The following is a 17275-nucleotide window of genomic DNA, read 5'->3' as shown; positions in this document are numbered from 1 at the left end:
TTTAACTGAAAGGGCATGTCCAATTCAGGCACTGCGAGCTGTCCCAATTTCATCTTATCTTGTAATATCCAGTACTCTCCATAGCCCCACTACTGGATTCAGGAGGTTGTGTGAGGATCTCAGAGCAATGTACACCTCAGCACTGCAACATTTGAACATTGGAATAGCCCCTTCAGGGTGTGATTTTTGAAGCTGATCTGCGCAGGGGGTAGGGCTGGGGTGGTACCACTCGTGGTTTTGGACTGTTAGGGCAGGCAAAATGACCAAAATCTCTTCCATCTTGGAGGACTATTAAAAGACAATAAAATGGTACAAAAGGCTATACCTCAAGTGAGACAGATACTGTAGTGATGGGAAAGCTCAGCTGTGATCTCTGGCACACCAGCTCTGGTGAACCTCTCTGTGTAGGAGTAAGACATCCCTCTGCTTCCTAGCAGTGACTCCTTTAGTGAGCCCTGGTTACTGCTCCAGAGCACAAATGCCATTCTGCAACAGAAGGATTAATCCTGCTGACTTTGCTCCAGGGCTTATTATGTCCAGAAGAGATGAGAGAAGGGGAGGAAGAATCTGTAATGTCTTTTCTGGCATTTAACTCGTGGCCACAGACTCGTCTGAATGGAAAACTTGTGCCAGTTTAATTAAAGATGGTGTTCCTATGTGGTCCAGAGTCTATATGGACACACATTGCTGGCCTTACAGGAGGGATTTATATATTTGTTAAGCTTAAAGTGCTACCTGTCTCCCTGAGAGAGCAGTTGTGGAAAAAGTGCCCTGAGAGAAGCTGTATTTGAGTTCAGCTGCTTGGAGAAAGGGGAGTGCCAAAGAACATGTGAAACAGCCAGGAAGAATTGGCCCTGAGATAGTGCAAGGGACCAGAAAGGAAGGATGTCTGTTATCGAGGGAATTACAGAAAGAGCAGAGAAGGGAAGCCCAAAGCACAACGAAGGAAGAAGGAAGGTCCTGACAACTTCTCACTGTAGGCTTCTTGGCCATGAGAAGCCTGAAGCATGTGGCCAAATCACCAACCAAACAGCAAAGAGCTCACTGACTGCCTCTTATGCTCAATTCTTCACAAATATTGAACTGATTTGAAGGAGTTGAGCATGTATTAATTAGAGTTTCATGGACTCCCTTAGGGTATTTTGTGACTGCAAGACTGTCTGCGCTCTAAGCAGTGGCTTGTTGATTTGGAAATAAAGGCATGAAGAATTCCTTATTCTTATAGATGGGACAACAGAAAGCATGACTGTCAGTGAAAAAGAGGTGGATTATGTCCAGGCTCCTGTACTTTGCAGTGTTCCCACTTCTACAAAGTCAGACATGAACCTCCCAAAACTGGGGACAGATGGGGCAGGCCTTGATCTCTTGTCCCTTCCCACTGACAACCTCTGCAACACCAGCGGAACAACCACAGGATAGTGTCAGACCTCAGCTATTAATGGAGCCCAGCAGCACTGAGAAGTCATCAGCGTGGGTCCCAAGAAAATTCATTTCAGCCCCAATTCACATGGCCAGTAGTGCTGCATTATTGACCTGATACATTCAAAGATCTTAGAGCAGTTCATTAATTTCTCATTGCTCCAGGGTATCTTAATGCACAGTTACTATGAGGATATGTAAAAACCAGGGAGACAAAGAGAGACAGGCAAAGAAACCAGCTGGCATTTAAACACTTCTCCAAGACCTTCATAAATAGTACACCTCAGGATCACTTACCTGTCTGCTGAGATGCAGTAATCTCTGGGGTGAAATGCACCAGGTTTCTAGAAAGGCTGATTTTGTGACTCATCCAAAATAGCATGCTATCATCGCTATAGCATCCTTGGTAACTTAATGGGATCAGTACCAACTTGGAAGAGAACTTTTTGCTGAATCACTGTCACTGCTTCTGATCTTAGGTAAGCACCTACAGGCACTGGGGTCAGCGCAGCTTAAGGGAATAGATGTATGGAAGTGTTTCCTTTATGAGTCACCTACACTGCTCACTGCGGCACAGTTTTCCCTCACACCGTGCTGTGGCACCAATACCTCACTTTTTAAAGGGAAGAGTGCTTCACCTTGAGTTATCTGCTGTAGATGTCCGTCCCTAAGTTACTCGCTGCTGGAGAAGGATGTCTGCATGCGAAGCAGAAGACAGCAACATGAATGAGAAGAGAAGGTGCAGGAGGATGCTAATTATTCTTATCTCCCAGAAGTGAGGGGTGTCCAACTATCTTTGTCAATGTCATGGGGCAAGGATGTGGGAAAAAATAACAAGATTCTTTTCCATCCCAAAAAGCAAAACGGTTAAACAGTTGTGGATCCAGTAACCGACAAATAGAATAGCTAAGAGGAGAGCTTTCATTCCAGATCTGGGCCTGCAGACACTGAGCCACATCTCTTGGAAGAATGTGCTTGGACTGCAAGGGGAAAAAATGGGGCTTCGCATGCCGGTGTGCTGCAGCTCCCTCCGGTGTCCGCAGCGAGCAAGAGCAGCAGGATACCTCCAGTTACTTCACTGCGGTTTGCCTGATATCTAAAATACTGAACTGCTTCCCGGCCAGGGATTCCATCACCGGGAGCATCCGCACCAAGCTCTCCAGATGGAGGGGTGCTGCTAGCACAAGCCTACCCGCACTGAACAGCTGGGGACAGGACACAGCCTTCCAGTTTGAAAAAAAAAGATTTAAAGGTCAAAAGCAATCAGAAGAAGCCTTGTCCAGGACTAGAGGTGAATCCTGCACTCCATGGGAGATGGTGATACACCAACGCATTGCTAGACCAAAACATATAGCATCAATGACAGCTTCCAAAGAAATGTGTTCAGAACTCACAAGGTCTTCAAGATATTTTAGTTATCCTGCTTCTTAAGTAGCAGAGGCTTGAATGACACCACAGAGGCACAGATAAAAACAAAAACCAAACCAGGCTGTGTGGAAAGGTGTAGCCCAAACACACTGCTATGTGGACTTCCAGAAAAAGCCAAGTATCTAAGAGGATTCCTCAGCCTGGGGTGCTGTTATAACTTCCATCACTTTCTTTTGGTTGTTTAATCACATTTTGAGCTAGCCTCTGAAAGTGCGAATGGTGATGTCTCGCTCCAGTGAAATGGAGTGATGGTGCTTTGGTCCAGAAGGCTGCCCTGGTGAGCAGGGAAATGCCTAGCTTTCCCCATCCCCTCTATCCCACTTCTGGTACTCCCACCACCGGTGCTTCCCCCACGAGTCTTGGGAGGACCAGAAATAAGAAGTTGTTATGTCTTTTCTCTTGAACACTGCCCCAACCATCAACTCTGCCACAAGAGCTGCCGCTGCTCAGCCACTATTAGGTAGGAAATTGTGATTTCAGGTATGTCACATGTGGGCAACACCCTCCTGGATCTCATGTAGCAGTGAGGACATAGTGAAGATTTCCTTACTAACTGTGTACAAGATATTATAGGGTTTTATTCCTGGTCTGAAATTTGTTGAGAACAAACAAGGGTTACCTAGCTACCAGGATCAGCCTTCATGGAAACAGCTTTCCACTACAAGGTTTCTGTCTTTCATTGCTGTATGAGGGAGGGAGATTGGGTCAGTTCCTAGCTTTCTCCTTCAACATCCTTGGCTTCAGGACTGAGATTGTGCCTTGGTGCTCATACAAGGGGCACCATCCAGCCAGTGCCTCCTCAGACCCAGAGGAGTAATTCCAGGAGCAGCAAAGGGAAAAGAAATCTCTGAGAAAATAACAGGAGACAGGGGATCCCGGGGGCTGATAGAGGAAGGGTTAGGAGGGTCAGTTATTCCAGCGGGGCTGATTCATAACACAGCAACACAGCATGCTTGGAGGCAACGCAGCACAAGGGAGTCTGAAGGATGGCACAGTGAGGGGCAGCTCTCGTTCTTCCTTTCTCAGTATATGTCTCTCCTCTGACTTTTATCTTTCTGGGGTTTTGGGGGTTTTTGTTTGTTTGTTTTTCGGGGGGGGGTGTTGCACATGTCTTCCTTATTCCCCACCTTTCTCAGACTGCCCGGCCGTTCCCGCACACGAGCCCGGTCCTGGGGGAAGCCAGATCCCGAATCTGCCGTGAGGCGCCGACCCCCCATCCTCTCCCGCCCCGGCGCGGGGCAGCGGGGTGATGTCATCACCGTTGCTGCCAGCCGATTGGCTGCCTGCCAGCCCGCCATCTGCCCGCGGCCGGCGGGGCGCCGGTGCCCGCCGTGCCCCCCTGGCCCGTCCCCCTCCCCTGCCCCCCCCGCGCCTCCGGTCCTGCCCGTCCCCGCCGCCCGTCCCCGCCGGGCCGCCCGTCCCCGCCGGGCCGCCCGCACCCCCGCCCTGACCCAGCGCCACGCCCGGCGCGGAGAGACCCCGCGGTCGTGGCGGCTGGAGGAGCATCGCTCTCAGGGCGTGCCGGGTGGACCGTGTGTCTGTCGGTGTGTCCGGAGCGTGGCAGCCCACGGTGGGACCGGGGCCAGGTCAGGGTCCGTCCCGGCACTCTGGCAAGCTGAGAGGGTCCTTTAGGCAAACGGGGATAGGGGCTCAGTTGCGCCCGTGTGCGAGAGACAGGCAGGAAAACGGGAAGAAGACCAGAGGGCTGGGGTGGAAAGAGGCCGTGGCTGAGTGGGGAAACAAGGCTGGATGTAGCGGTGCAAGAAGGAGAAGAGGGACTGCGTAGGAGGGCAAAACAAAACGGGACACGAATGTGTAATGTAGACGCAAGAATCCGTCCCTGGTGCCGGGCCATCCTGTGGGAATGGGAGGAGCGGGCTCCCTTCGGAGGGGATAATAAACTCTGGAATGAGGGTGTGGGCTGCTGCTCCTCGCTCCCCCCCTCATTCCAGATGCATGAGGACACCACGTCCCACCATCGCACTGGCTTCTCCTTTTTCTTTCTTTTTTTTTTTCTCCCCCCAAAAAATCGTATTTTGAAGACAACCATAAGTAGAACGTGTTCTGGGTGTGGCTGCATGTGATTTACCCAATAGCCAAAGTGGGGGGGACCGCTGAAGGGGAAAGACAGAGAGACTGCTGCTGAAGGGAGCGGAGACCAAGGGCTGCAGTAAGTGATGGGGACCCTATCTATTCTCTCAGTGCTCCTCAAGATATTTTAAAAATAGAAGAGAGTGGAGGGAGATAACAAAGGAAAACTTTTCTTTGCATGCTGGGGGTGTGTGTGGAAAGGGGCTTAGCTGCCTGGAGGAGGAAAGAGTTGGAGACTGGAGAAAGGAGGTGGAAGGAGAAAGAAAGTAGATGGAGTTACATGTTCAGTCCAAAATGTCTCAGAAACATCTGGAAAACTGGCCAGAACAGGAGGGAGACAAGTGGGAGGGAGGCTGAGAAGACCAAATGGTCTTGAGAGGGAAACTGAGGCAGCAAGCGAAAAGTTTCTGTGCTGTAGGGGAGGGTATCCCTGTTCCTGCCTTAGCTTTCCTCTGACTCCTCTCTCCTCCACTCCACAGGGATGAAGACCTTTGGAGCCTGTATACTGTTGTGTCTCTTAGCACTCTCCTTGTCCCCAGCTGGTGAGTCTTTACACCAGGGGGAGGATTTCTTCTTCACCCTGGCTCCGCGAGTTTCCTACACAGGCTATTGTGCAATGACCTAAGGAGAAAGACAGACATGTAGATGGACAGTGAAGGGAGAAGGACTGAGCAGGAAAGGCATGGTGGATATAGGAAAAATTTAAGAACTGGGGACTGGTTCCCATATGTGTTGACTCTCCACTAAGTACTGGGAGTCGCAAGAGGCAGGTCCGCAGGGATGTTTGGGTAAGCAAAAGAGCCAGACTGAGTTGAGAAAGAGGGTTAGCTGTGCTTTGTGCTTACTGTAGACTGCTGTACCACCTGTGTTTGCATCATCTGCAGAGCATTTCCCAGTGCTCCACAAAACTTGTTCTGTCACAGTTGGGAAACACTTGCTGTCAGGCTGCCAGGAGGTTTTGTAGTTTTTTGTATAGCTGTTTCAAGAAACCTAACCTCCATAGTTCAAACCGCTTGCTGCTTTTGTTGTTGTTGTTGTTGTTGTTGTTCTGTTTTGTTGCTCTACTTCTTTGCTTGGAGTTACTTTGGCAAAAATTCAGGTAGGATCAAATTTATAAAACAAAAAACAACCAAAAACCAAGAGGGCAGTATCAGACATTATAGTAGGAAGACTCAGGGCAGACAGCAAAAGAAGACTAATTCCAGTGAATGGAGGAAGCTTTGCCCAGGAAAGACTGTAGAAGACAGGTGACTGCACCTATCATATTCAAATCAGGTTGTTCCCAATAGTACTTCTTCCTGTAAAGGTGCACAGGAAAGGATGTCATGTTTGTCACTGAAGCAGGGAGGAGAGGTGTCCAAGAGATAAGCTTGTAGGTGGCCTACAAAGTTAGAGGCAGGAAAAAAAAGTCTGTGTTTTTTTTGATACATGAAGGAGGTCTGAAAGGAAGGTTTCTTTCTTTTGTGTATTTTGTTTTAGCATTTCTGGGTTTTTTGTTTTAACTTGGAAAACAACAGGAATCACTAGCTGGTCTCATTGTCTCTTCTGCTTTGGGTGAACTGCAGGTTGGGTGAATTAGTGTTGCAGTTTTCTCAGACCTCAAGGATTTATTGCAACTTGGACAATAAAGTCCAATCATTTATAAAGCAAATTGGGTACTGTAGCAAATATAAATTGAGGCAATTGAAAATCTGGTAAGAAAGTCACCTCTTTTGTCTCCTCTCCTCTCCTCATACACAGAGATTTCACTTCACTGGTGTCCTGTTGTTTTAGAACTGGACCAGTTTTCTAGTTATCGCCTAGGGAGGGGGAAAAAAAAGCTAGTAAAAGCTGACTTTTCAATGTCAAAAAAAAGGAGGGGACCCTCCCTCCTTTTTCCGTATGACTCCTCTTTCAAATCTGGCACTGCTGGCCCCTGCAATGGTTTCAGAATTTGTGTTCTTCCTTTTGTACCAGAAACAAACTAGGAAGAGTTCAATATAATTTTTCTTCTCTACTTGTTACCGTTAAGAGAATAACTAGAACAGGGAAAGTTTTGGGCTGCACTACGTTGTGGACTTAAGTTGTTATACATGTCTGGCTTTCCCTGGGTCAGTCACCAGCAGCTGAGCCCTTGCTTGCAGCTGGCTGGGGAAGGGAACAGCAGGGTCCAGTGACTCCTGTAATGCTGCAGAGGGGGATTATATAGGGGTCCCAAGAGTCCCTTTGCAGCCTGCAAGTATCTGCTCTTGAAATGAGGAAGAACTAAGACTAAAGCACTAGACCTGATAGTTTTTACGCATGCAGTGCTCCCATTAAGAACAGAAAGCTAAAAGCTGAGTTCATAAGATGTAGCAGAGGGTACCGTTTCTTGGGCTGCTCCTGCACACATCCCTGCAGTGCCCCAGATCATTGGGTTTTTCCTGCCAACTCCATCCTTCATCCCACCCCAGTTATGCAGACATTTTCCTCCTCTGTGGCTAGCAGGAAGTATTTTCCTATTCCTGGCTGCTGTAGGAAGCAGCTCTTTCACCCTTTATATTTGGACAAACAGTCTAGCTCTGCTTCAATTTCTCCTCTTCCAAACAGCATGCATAGCCAAGCCTTCATCATCCAGTGCATCCAGGGTCTGAGAGGGGAAAGATCTTCTGCTCTGTGCTCCATACCGAGGCAGGATGATGGACCAGATAATTATTTGCCTAAGGAGCTGCAAGACCTGCAATCTGTTTCTTAATGTGCCAATGACTCAATCTGTAACCCCAAGCAAGTCATTTCCATGACAAGGTTTATAACATTGAGATAGGGGGTTTGACCAACCTCCAGAGCAGGGAGGCAATGTGCAATTTGTTTTCAAAATGCATCAAATGGGGTTTCAGAAATGCAAAGTCTAATAGCAGATATGGAGGTATTTACTATCTTGTCCCTCTGCCTAGCCTTTGACCATGGTGGAAGCAGCAGAGATAGGATCAGGATCCTCTGTATCCACACATCTTTGAAGAACAAACCCCACCAGCAGTGGAGGCAGAAGCAGAGAGGAGATAATTTGTCCCTTCAGCAGAGGGCAGTGGTGTCTCCTGGACAGATAAGCATCTCAAGAAAAGCTTCACAAAGCCTTCAGACTATGGAAATCCATCTCTCTATCCTTTCTTCACTCCCCTCTCTTCCTCTCTTGCAGACTGGTTTCCATGGGTGGTCAATGGGCAAGAACTGGAAAGTGCAACTGGTAAGTATTACAGGCATGTTATGTGTTAAGGACTGCTGCTGGTCAGACATGACCCAGTTGTCCTGTTTAATTGCAAATGCTGTTCTTTGTTTCCTTGGCTCTGACATTGTGAGCTTACCTTGCAATGAAGATTAAACAAGCCCTCCAAGACAACCTGCTAAGTGTTGTGTGTTCTTTACAAATAATTCACTAGTGTTGGGGTCCTGAACACTTAGCTGAAGTGCATGAAGTTATGTTCATAGTCAAGGGTTGTGGGAGATCCACAAAAGCTGATAACTCTTCAGCCATGAGGTGCTTGGGGAACTCTAATGCTGCTCAGGAAAATCCCAAGAAAAAAAGATGCACAAGTGGCATGGTGCTTTAGCAGTGAGGCCACTGAGAAGGGATATTGACTGGTCTTCATACTGGCTGTGTTGTTGGGGATGAATCGCTTTATCCCTCTGGATCTTCTTCCATTTCTGTAACATGATAAGATAAAATGAATGTATGTTTGTGTCATGCTTCAGCACCCAGAACAATGACAAGGGCCTGCCTTTTCTTCAAACTGAAGCTCCTGGCTAAGGCATCAGACATGTCCCAGCTAAGATCCTGTCATGTGCAATACCTGGGGCTTCCCAGAAAACTATTCAAAAGGCAGTCCAAAATGTGTCCACCAAGCTTCTCTTTCCTTCACACTTTATCCCTCCATCACACCTACCCCAGCTTTGCCATCAGTTGCCTCTCAAAACAACTAATCTGCTGATGAATTTCTGCAGTCAAGGTTCTGGAGTTGCCTCCCTCCTTCTCTGCAGTGGGTGCCTCACCTGTCTGTCTTACTGTTGTGGGAGCCATCAGCACCTTTGTTTCAGACATCTTTCTTTCCCATTGAGTTGCTCACAGTGGCCATATCTGAGAAGTCAGAATATGAATCCAGAATTCAGTAGGGGTTGATGCAACATGTGCACTAAGAAATCCAGTCCCAGGCCAGTCACTGAAAAGGGGGATGGTTACGGGTGGGATGGGGGTACTGTGTTTGTTTATGTATTTACTGGATTGTATCCCACTGTCTCATGAGCTTACCACGGTGGCCAAGGTAATTCAAAGTAGCTGTGGCTAGCTATGTAAGGGGCCACAAAGTAAAGACAAGGTTTCTCAAGGACATTCTCTCTTTTCCAGGTGAACTTAGCACCGACTCTCTTGTCAGCACCTTGGGTAAGCTCCTATCTCTTGGCAAATTCAGGTTTCTTCTCTTTTCACCTTTACTCCTGCCAACATAGCCCCAGAAATTACCCATTATGCTCAGAAACTTCTCTTCCCTACTTTTGACATCTAGCACTGCTTCTCCAGTGTTAATGGCTATATGAAAGTCCTTTCTGTGCTATGTGCAGTGAGATGAATTTGGGATGGCTTAATAGTTTGTTCTCCTAGGAAATGCCAATCTCACCCAGTACCAGGGTTCTCTGAAGCTGTCTGCACTGCAGGAAGCCATGAAATCCAAAGCTCATGCAGCCTGGGCTTCTAGAAGAGGTGCAGAAAGGAAGAGACTAAATGACAAGGGAGAGAAATTGCTCAGGTTCACCAGTTAGTTAGTCAGCACAGGGATGCAGGTTGTGTCTGTGTCTGGTGACAGCTAGCAGCCATGCTTGAGTGCTCAGGAGACAGAGGTGGCAAAAAACCCAAAAGACTAAAGCAAACTGAGCGGTGGTGGGATGGGGAGGTGGAAATACTGTTCTAGTACTGCCTTGCCTGCTGTACCTGCAGCTATGTCAGTGGGGGGCAGCAAAATGTATGTGAAAGATAGGGTAGGCAGAGAACAGTTGAAGATGAGCATGCAATGTGTCTCCTTAGAGAGCCAAGCCTTGCTGCAGAGATAGACCCCGGGGAAGGACACAAAGCTGATGGGGGTGTAAGCATTTACAAGATAGGCTAATCTTGCTGGACTCACAATGGGGAATGGAGGAGAGGACTAGAGGCTCAAGAGGGAACCTCCCCCCTTTTTCCATTTGAATCTTGAGTTTCAAGTCCAGCACCACAGGCCTCTATGATGGTTTCTCTCTCTGCTGGGGCAGTCTCTCAGACACAACCCTCTAAGGTAGGGTGTACCAGGAAGGGCACGGAGAGGCAGAACACATCTGATTGATGATATAGTTCAAAAGACAAAAGGACAGCAGCAGCGCTTGGATGTTGCTGGGAAGTGTGCTGTGTGTGTAGGAGAGCTCATCTGAGAGTGGTGTCCCGTTCTCCAGGACAGCAGTTCCATGGTCTCTCTTCTGCCCTGTGACTCTGCTCATCAGCTGGCTAGAATATTGTGGGTCAAGCCAACCAGCTGTCATGGGACAACACTGGAAGAGGGAGTGGAAGCACGATATTGTATACACAAGGTGCATGATCTTCCTGGTGGGGATGGGAGGTAAAAGCAACCTTGTCAGTCTCGTGTTCAGTGTGTGAGACCCTCACAGTCTGTAGGAAGGTAGATAAGACTTCATGTCCAGACCAAACTGGCAGTGGCTAACCTACATCTAAACCTGAAAAGACTAAATGTAAAACCCTTACAGCAGACTTTGGCTCAAAATGCTTATTGTTGAGGGATCAAGAAGAAACTCTTCACAAAGGACATGCCACGGGACTCATCCTGTTCTCTACAGCATCCCATCAGCTCTAGGACACCTAGCATATTCTCAGGGAAAGCCTGCAGCTATTCCAACAAGTCAGATAACAACATCACGATCAGTGTTGTCTGTGAACCAGATGTGGGATAGCTACTGGTCAGGAGTGATGAGCCATCGGCAGAACTGTGGGAGGGGAGAGAGGCTGAAAGCTCAAATTAAGAACTTTCAGAACATCTTCTTTTTTTCCAGCTGCAGCTGTGACACCACCTGTTCTTCTTAATCCTGGTGAGTTTGTTCTCAATTCAAAGACAGATGTTGTGGACCCCCCTTCTCTCTCATTGCCTAGTTCCTTGCACACCCAGAATCCTGCCTTCCCTGACTGCCCCTACCTGCAGCCTGGATGCCCAAAAGACTCCTCCTCTCTATGCCCATCTGTTTTGTCTATGCTTCTGGCTGACACTATGGCACATGAACAGAGTAGAAGTCCCCTATAACTGTTGGTGGAAACTTGCGCCTGGCAGTCAGTCCTCTTGAGTTCCTTTCTAATTTGTTGCGGGGTAAATAATAAAATGTACTAGTTTACTGTGGTACAGGTGGGTTGCTTTATCGGAGAGAACAACAAATCAACCTCTTTTTGACCCCTTGTCATGGACATTGAAGAACCAGAATTCTGGGGATGCAGTTTCCTAAATGAGTCACTGCCCGTTAGTAAGAGGCAGTCACAGGCTCCTTCACTTCTTGCCTAGGTGGACAACAATTACAGCAACTAAATACATTTACCCGACCTTTTGAATTGTAAGTCAAGATGCCCTTACAGTATAATTTTGAACAGGAGTGGTAATGCTTTATGGTAAAGCTTGGACAGATTTTTAGCATTGTTGGATGAGTAGCTGGCACTAGATTCATGTCGGATTTGTACTTCCTCTGACATTTTCAGGTCAGTAACAATGAAATCTCTTTCCATATTAGAAGTTGCAATGGAGGGCTCTTGAAAGAGTTTTCCAGTTATTTGGTTTGAGTAAGCTAGTGTCTAGGAAGAAATCATGGAAGATCACACTAACTTTGCTACCCTATGTCTTCCAGTTCAGTCTGACAGTGAAACTACGACGGCTGCATCAGGTATGTTTAAGTTTAACGCCCGTACCCCCTCCCAGACACACTTTCACCCACCCTGTTACTTCTCCAGCAGGTCCCAGCTAAGCGCTCAGCTTTGTCTCCTAGAAAATTCCCTTCGCCCGGTTCCTTGAGTTAGAAGTACTGGAGAATGACAGTAGTGGAAGCTGAAGTCTTCCCCTGGGTGGTATGCCTAGGAGGTTAGGAACTGGCAGATCACCAGACCAGATACACTGGGTCAATATTCTGTCATTGCCAGTGGCCAAGACCGGGCATTTCAGAAGGAAATGCAAGAAAACCCATCATAGTTAGCTATGGGGTTGATTGTCCAGAAGAGAAAGGAACTAGATTTGTGTCCTGAAGTGTGAGATTGCAGATCTATTAGAAACATGTCTTAAACATACAACTACAATTTTCATTTTGTTTATGTGTGTCTATCCGCTTTACAGCATGTGCCTTCTGTATTGAGGATTCCTAGTGGGCTTGTTTTGCATTTCACTGAACTTTCCCATACTTTTGTCTTATGAGGAAAGGGGATCAGAAATGTCTGCCTTATTTTCCTCTTCTCTAAACCACCCCCATCTCTCACAAGAGAGTGGAAAATAGAGACTAGGGGCTTTCCTAGAAGCCTGGAGGACAATACCTAGTGATAAAGTTGTAAGTGTGCCAGAATGAGTGCACTGCCAGTGATGCTGATTGCACCTCTGTCTATGTGTTTGTGTGTGTTCACAGATTGTCGTGAAGAAAAGTTCCCTTGCACACGCCTGTACTCTGTTCATAAACCAGTAAAGCAGTGTATCAGCTACCTCTGTGTTACAAGGTAAGAAACCAGCAGTCCCTAAGAAAAACCCTAAAAACTCTCCAGAAACAGCATGTCCAGTTAAGCAACTGGTTCCTTTGAAGACTAGAGATTCCTTCAGGGAACCAGTTGGTGAGATTAATCCTATCCCCAGAGTGTCCTTTTAGGGTGATTAATTAAACAGCACAATAACTATTATCTGTGCAGCACGGAGCTGTAATATGCCCTACATTGTAATCCATGTTTAAGGTATTTGGACATTTCATGAAGTCTTGACAAAGATTACTTTCCTATTGACAACAGGCTTATTCTAGAGTAACTAATCCTAAAAATTTAGGATTCAGTAAATGTTTATTTCCTGTATCCCTTTTTTGTTTCTTTGGGTCCCTGTACCTTTTGCTACCGTCCTTGGTGTGTTCCTGGTGATCCCTCAGTGTGCGTCGCATGTACATAATAAACAAGGAGGTGTGCTCTCGCATTGTCTGCAAGGAGAATGAGGTCATGCAAGGTGAGTGATAGCACAAGATGGCCTAGAAGAATAGCTGCAGCCATCTAATAGAGTCTCCAAGCTAACTAATTACCCAGCCCCAATCCATATGTAGTAGTTTCCCTGGACTTGGTTTGGGGGAGCAATAATGCAACACAGCTTTGCAGCCAGTACGCATGCCATGAAAAACACTGGGAAGGAGATACTGTACTACCAAGAAGTATGAGAGCTCTGCCTTCCTCAGCCTTGATCACGCTCTACTAGCCCCAGACACCCTTACTCAAAGTTGCATTCCTTTGAGGTTAAAGAGTAACTCTCAGTATTTCTACTCATGAATAGAAACAGGATCCAGTGTACATTTCCTATGCAGTCTTTGTTGCAGTGAGGTACGAGTGATTTTAATATGTATTGCATATGAATAAAGCCAGAAGGAAATTAATAAAATCCTAAGGACTTGTTCACTTGCCTCATGTATATGAGGATTCAGCAGTTCCAACAGTTTCTGTAGATGCAGTGAAGGATATACCTGTAACAATTCTGGTGGTGAAGAATTTGAAGGAAGCTTTGGTTATCTGTCAACCTGTGTGTGTCTTCTATGTCTCCAGATGAAATCTGTCGCCAGCTGGCTGGCCTTCCTTCTCGACGTCTCCGCCGGTCTGGGCAACCCCTGCATGTCCCTTGCAAACAACTTCTGGAGCAGCAGCGCAGAAGGCCTGATGCTCTGTGAGCTGCCAACAGTAGGAGAGAAAAAGGAAGGGAGAGAAGAGAAATCATCATCCACCATCTACAACCCAAGACAAGTCCTCCTAGTTTGTGATTTCCCCACCATTTCCTTGCTTCTCTGCCTTCCTCCACATCCTCTTCTTCAGGTGCTGCAGTACACAGGGTCTCCTCTCTGCTAGTCTGTCATGGTGGCTCTTGTCATCTTCTAAATCTGTTGCTGAGGATGCAAGATGCCTCCCCTCTTTTATCTCAAACTCTGTTTGGCAGGCCATGAACTGTTCGCTTCCCAGAGGTTCTTACAAATGTGCTGTGTCTTCCCTTGCTTCACCCCTGCAGAGACACATACATGGGGACAGGATGTAGTCCTCTCCGATGGTACAGATGCCCTAAGCTGCGTCTCATGGGGAGGAGTGCAAATCTTTATGCCCTAGGACTCCTGGCCTAGGTTTCTTGCATGGCATCAGTATGAGTTCAGATATGGTTAGCCTGAGCCTCTCCGGTCCTCCAGCTGTGTGATAGCACAGCTTCCTCCTTTGTCTGCTGGCCTCAGAGAAGTGACAGAACTGGGAGATGAGCTGTCCTCAACCCAAGGCAAACCTTATTGTCCCTGTACGGGAGCAGATCATTTATAACTACCTCTGGGAAGTTCTTTGTCTCAAGCTTACTGCCTCCCTCACACAAAACTGCTACCAAAAGGAAGAATTCTGGATTTAGTATGGCATTATATATATTTCTCAAAAAGACTATGTTGGAACAGAATGCTGCCTCTTTCTCTCCCTCCTCTCCTCTCCCCTCCTCTGTTCTGTCCCTCCTTTCCCATTGAAGAAATCTCTTGATGCCCATTCCAGACAAGTTCCAGGGAGCAGTAAGTATGGCTGCCTCCACTCGTAAGCCCAAGAGAGCCCATGAAGAACCTGTGTGTCCTCACAGTACTGGGCACTTTCAGTGAATTAGCTTGTCCTAGGGACTTGTCTTGGTCTGGCTACCTCCACACTCTCCAGATGCTGAGCCTGCTTTCAATATCTCCACTTGAGTTCCTACCTCCTGACCGGGGAGCTCCTGCACAAAGCAGAAAAGTCACAAATTGGAATGGGTTGTGGGAGGAGAATTGTCACCTGGGATCCCTGGGTTTTTCTGCAGGTTCTCTGGCTGTGCTGACCTGCACAGAGCCAGGTGCTGGTGGGGAGCTAAATGTGTCTGCACTTACAGAGGCAAGCCAACCTGGGGAAAAGAACTCACTCTGGCAGCACTGGATGTCTGTGGTCTACTCAAGAACTTAGTTTTTCAGATATATATTGAGAAGATTTCCAGGTATATAGGCAGTTTTTTATATGAGGCTGGGTAGGGTAAGTGGCTAAGAGCTGTCTGAAGTGTGTTAATCACTCTATGTGGCTCCTAGTGGCATGATTCTGTGGGGCACCAGAGCCGAGCAGCTTAGCTTACTGCAGCAGAATATTAGCAAGACCCTGTCTCCAGGATCTTTAAGCATTGTTCTCAACTAACAGAAAGCCAGTTTGCTAGAATAGGCATTCACCCCTGTCACATAATATACTCTGCTGCTGAACTGAGCAGCATTCAGTCTTGCAGGATCACTGGTCTGCCACACAGAGCCAGGATCACACAATATAGGGGACAGTTTGCTGCACAGAGGCAGGTGTCTCTGAAAAAATAAAGCCAAACAATTAAGGCAAGAGCCTCTTCCCAGGACTCAGATTTCTGCTGTACGCAGCAAAAAGCTGATTACATCCTCTGTGTAGGGGAAGACACCCTGTGCAGACATAGATTTGTACCATATAAGGTCAAAATTGGCCATAGATGGTCTAAATCCCTCTGTATTAATGAAGTATACATGAGAAAGAATTCTGTGTTTTGCAGTGACTGGAATTTCATCCTATACAGAGGGGCATTGCACACCTACACAGGGGATGATGCTCCTCTTGCATACTTGAGACTATGGATGGAGTAAGAATTTCTCTGTACTGAGAGTATGCATGTTTCTGTAGAGAGGAGGGCACTGAGAGCTTGATCTTAAAGACATTCAAGCCACTGGCAGCAACTGCATTCTATGCTGGGATACTGGTGGAATTTGCCTGTGTGGAGGAAGGTAGGATGGAGATGAGATGTTAAAGGGAGCTCTTGGAAATTGGACTAGGCCAAGTCTCCACTCTATATTTAGAGTTGAATGTAAGCTGATATAGATATATAACTGTATAACATAGCTACTGTACAGTATATAGAAATTTAACATTCATACAGTTTGGGGAATGGTTAGAAGCCTTTCTGTTGCTTGCTTTCAGCAGGGACAGGAAGAGGTGCTCCTTTCCAGGAGAACACTGTTTTAATGCTAGAGTCCATATAATGCACAGAAATATATTAAAAGAAAATCTATTTCCTGTTGTTCTTGGCAACTCTCATGTGCTTGCATTTATTTGTCTCTAGCTGTATTTTCTCCAGGTTTGTGGGCAGACTTGACTCCAGCCCAAATCTGTCATTCAGACCTCTTTACTCCCTGTTAGCCCAGTCTTCTGCTGCCACCCTCCCTTCACTTGTGAATCACAAGTCTCCCTGGGAGGTCATTATTTTTTCTAGAGACGGAAAATTATCTTCATAATTTTTTTTTCTATGGATAGCTGTGCTAGATTTTCCTGACAGTTGATAGCTGCTGAGCACAGGGATAACTCCTCCCAGCCCATGAGATTTTCACTGCACATGTGCCACCACTTGCTGGTGGAGAATTACCATCTCCAAGTAAAATGGTAAGATGGCTGAAATATGAAAAGAGCTGTGATAAATCATCTCATAAGCAAAGGAGAATTTGTTCACTAGAGCCATTTAACTCAGTAATGGGAATAACTGAAAGACTGCATTAAAAATTACACATCTAGGTCAAAAGGATTAGGAAACTTTCTCTTTCATTGAATTTCTGACTTTTGCCTAGAGTCATCAGACACTACATCATATTTTGTTCGAAAGGATGGAACATTCACAGCATGGGGGACTCTAAGCAGTGTCTTCATGTGCAAGCAGTCGAGTCTGCATTTAGATGGTATTTCTAGAACAAAAGTGGTTGGCTCAAATTACCCATTAAACTGCCTCTGACAGTTTCCCATAGTTCTTCAGGACTAAACCACACAATGCAGGTTATTGCACAGCACTATCTCCTAGAACCAATGCTCCTTCCTGGTTAGCACTGAGGTGTCCCTGTTTTGGACTGTTATAATGAAAACAACCTCAGTCCGAGTGACTGTAGATGCTTCTGCCATCTACACAGGCCTGACCCTGCTTGACTCATGAGCTCATGGCCTTTGCAGTGTCCCTCTGTCAGCACATTCCACCATCTGTGTGAGCAGAGTACAACATATGCCATCGACTTTCTGTAATTTAGTTTATTCTTCCCTTTCCTTACAGTACTGGAGTACACAGAC

The 17275-nt window shown here is 46.7% G+C and overlaps 1 protein-coding gene across 1 annotated transcript; it reads left to right on the top strand.

Annotated features, from left to right (window-relative positions):
- The first annotated feature begins 4733 nt into the window (after positions 1-4733).
- On the top strand, positions 4734-16445 carry MFAP5 (microfibril associated protein 5). Its single transcript, XM_075110481.1, has 9 exons — positions 4734-5017; positions 5418-5480; positions 8093-8140; positions 9296-9331; positions 10978-11013; positions 11812-11847; positions 12574-12661; positions 13075-13148; positions 13733-16445. Exons 2-9 carry the CDS (start codon positions 5420-5422, stop codon positions 13852-13854), a joined length of 501 nt encoding a protein of 166 aa, XP_074966582.1. The 5' UTR covers positions 4734-5017; positions 5418-5419; the 3' UTR covers positions 13855-16445.
- Positions 16446-17275: the final 830 nt, after the last annotated feature.

The sequence above is a fragment of the Phalacrocorax aristotelis genome, chromosome 1 (genome assembly GCF_949628215.1).
Source record: "Phalacrocorax aristotelis chromosome 1, bGulAri2.1, whole genome shotgun sequence".
Classification (NCBI taxonomy): domain Eukaryota; kingdom Metazoa; phylum Chordata; class Aves; order Suliformes; family Phalacrocoracidae; genus Phalacrocorax; species Phalacrocorax aristotelis.
Note: the sequence above shows the minus strand (reverse complement) of the source record. Positions and strands in the feature narration are given on the sequence as shown.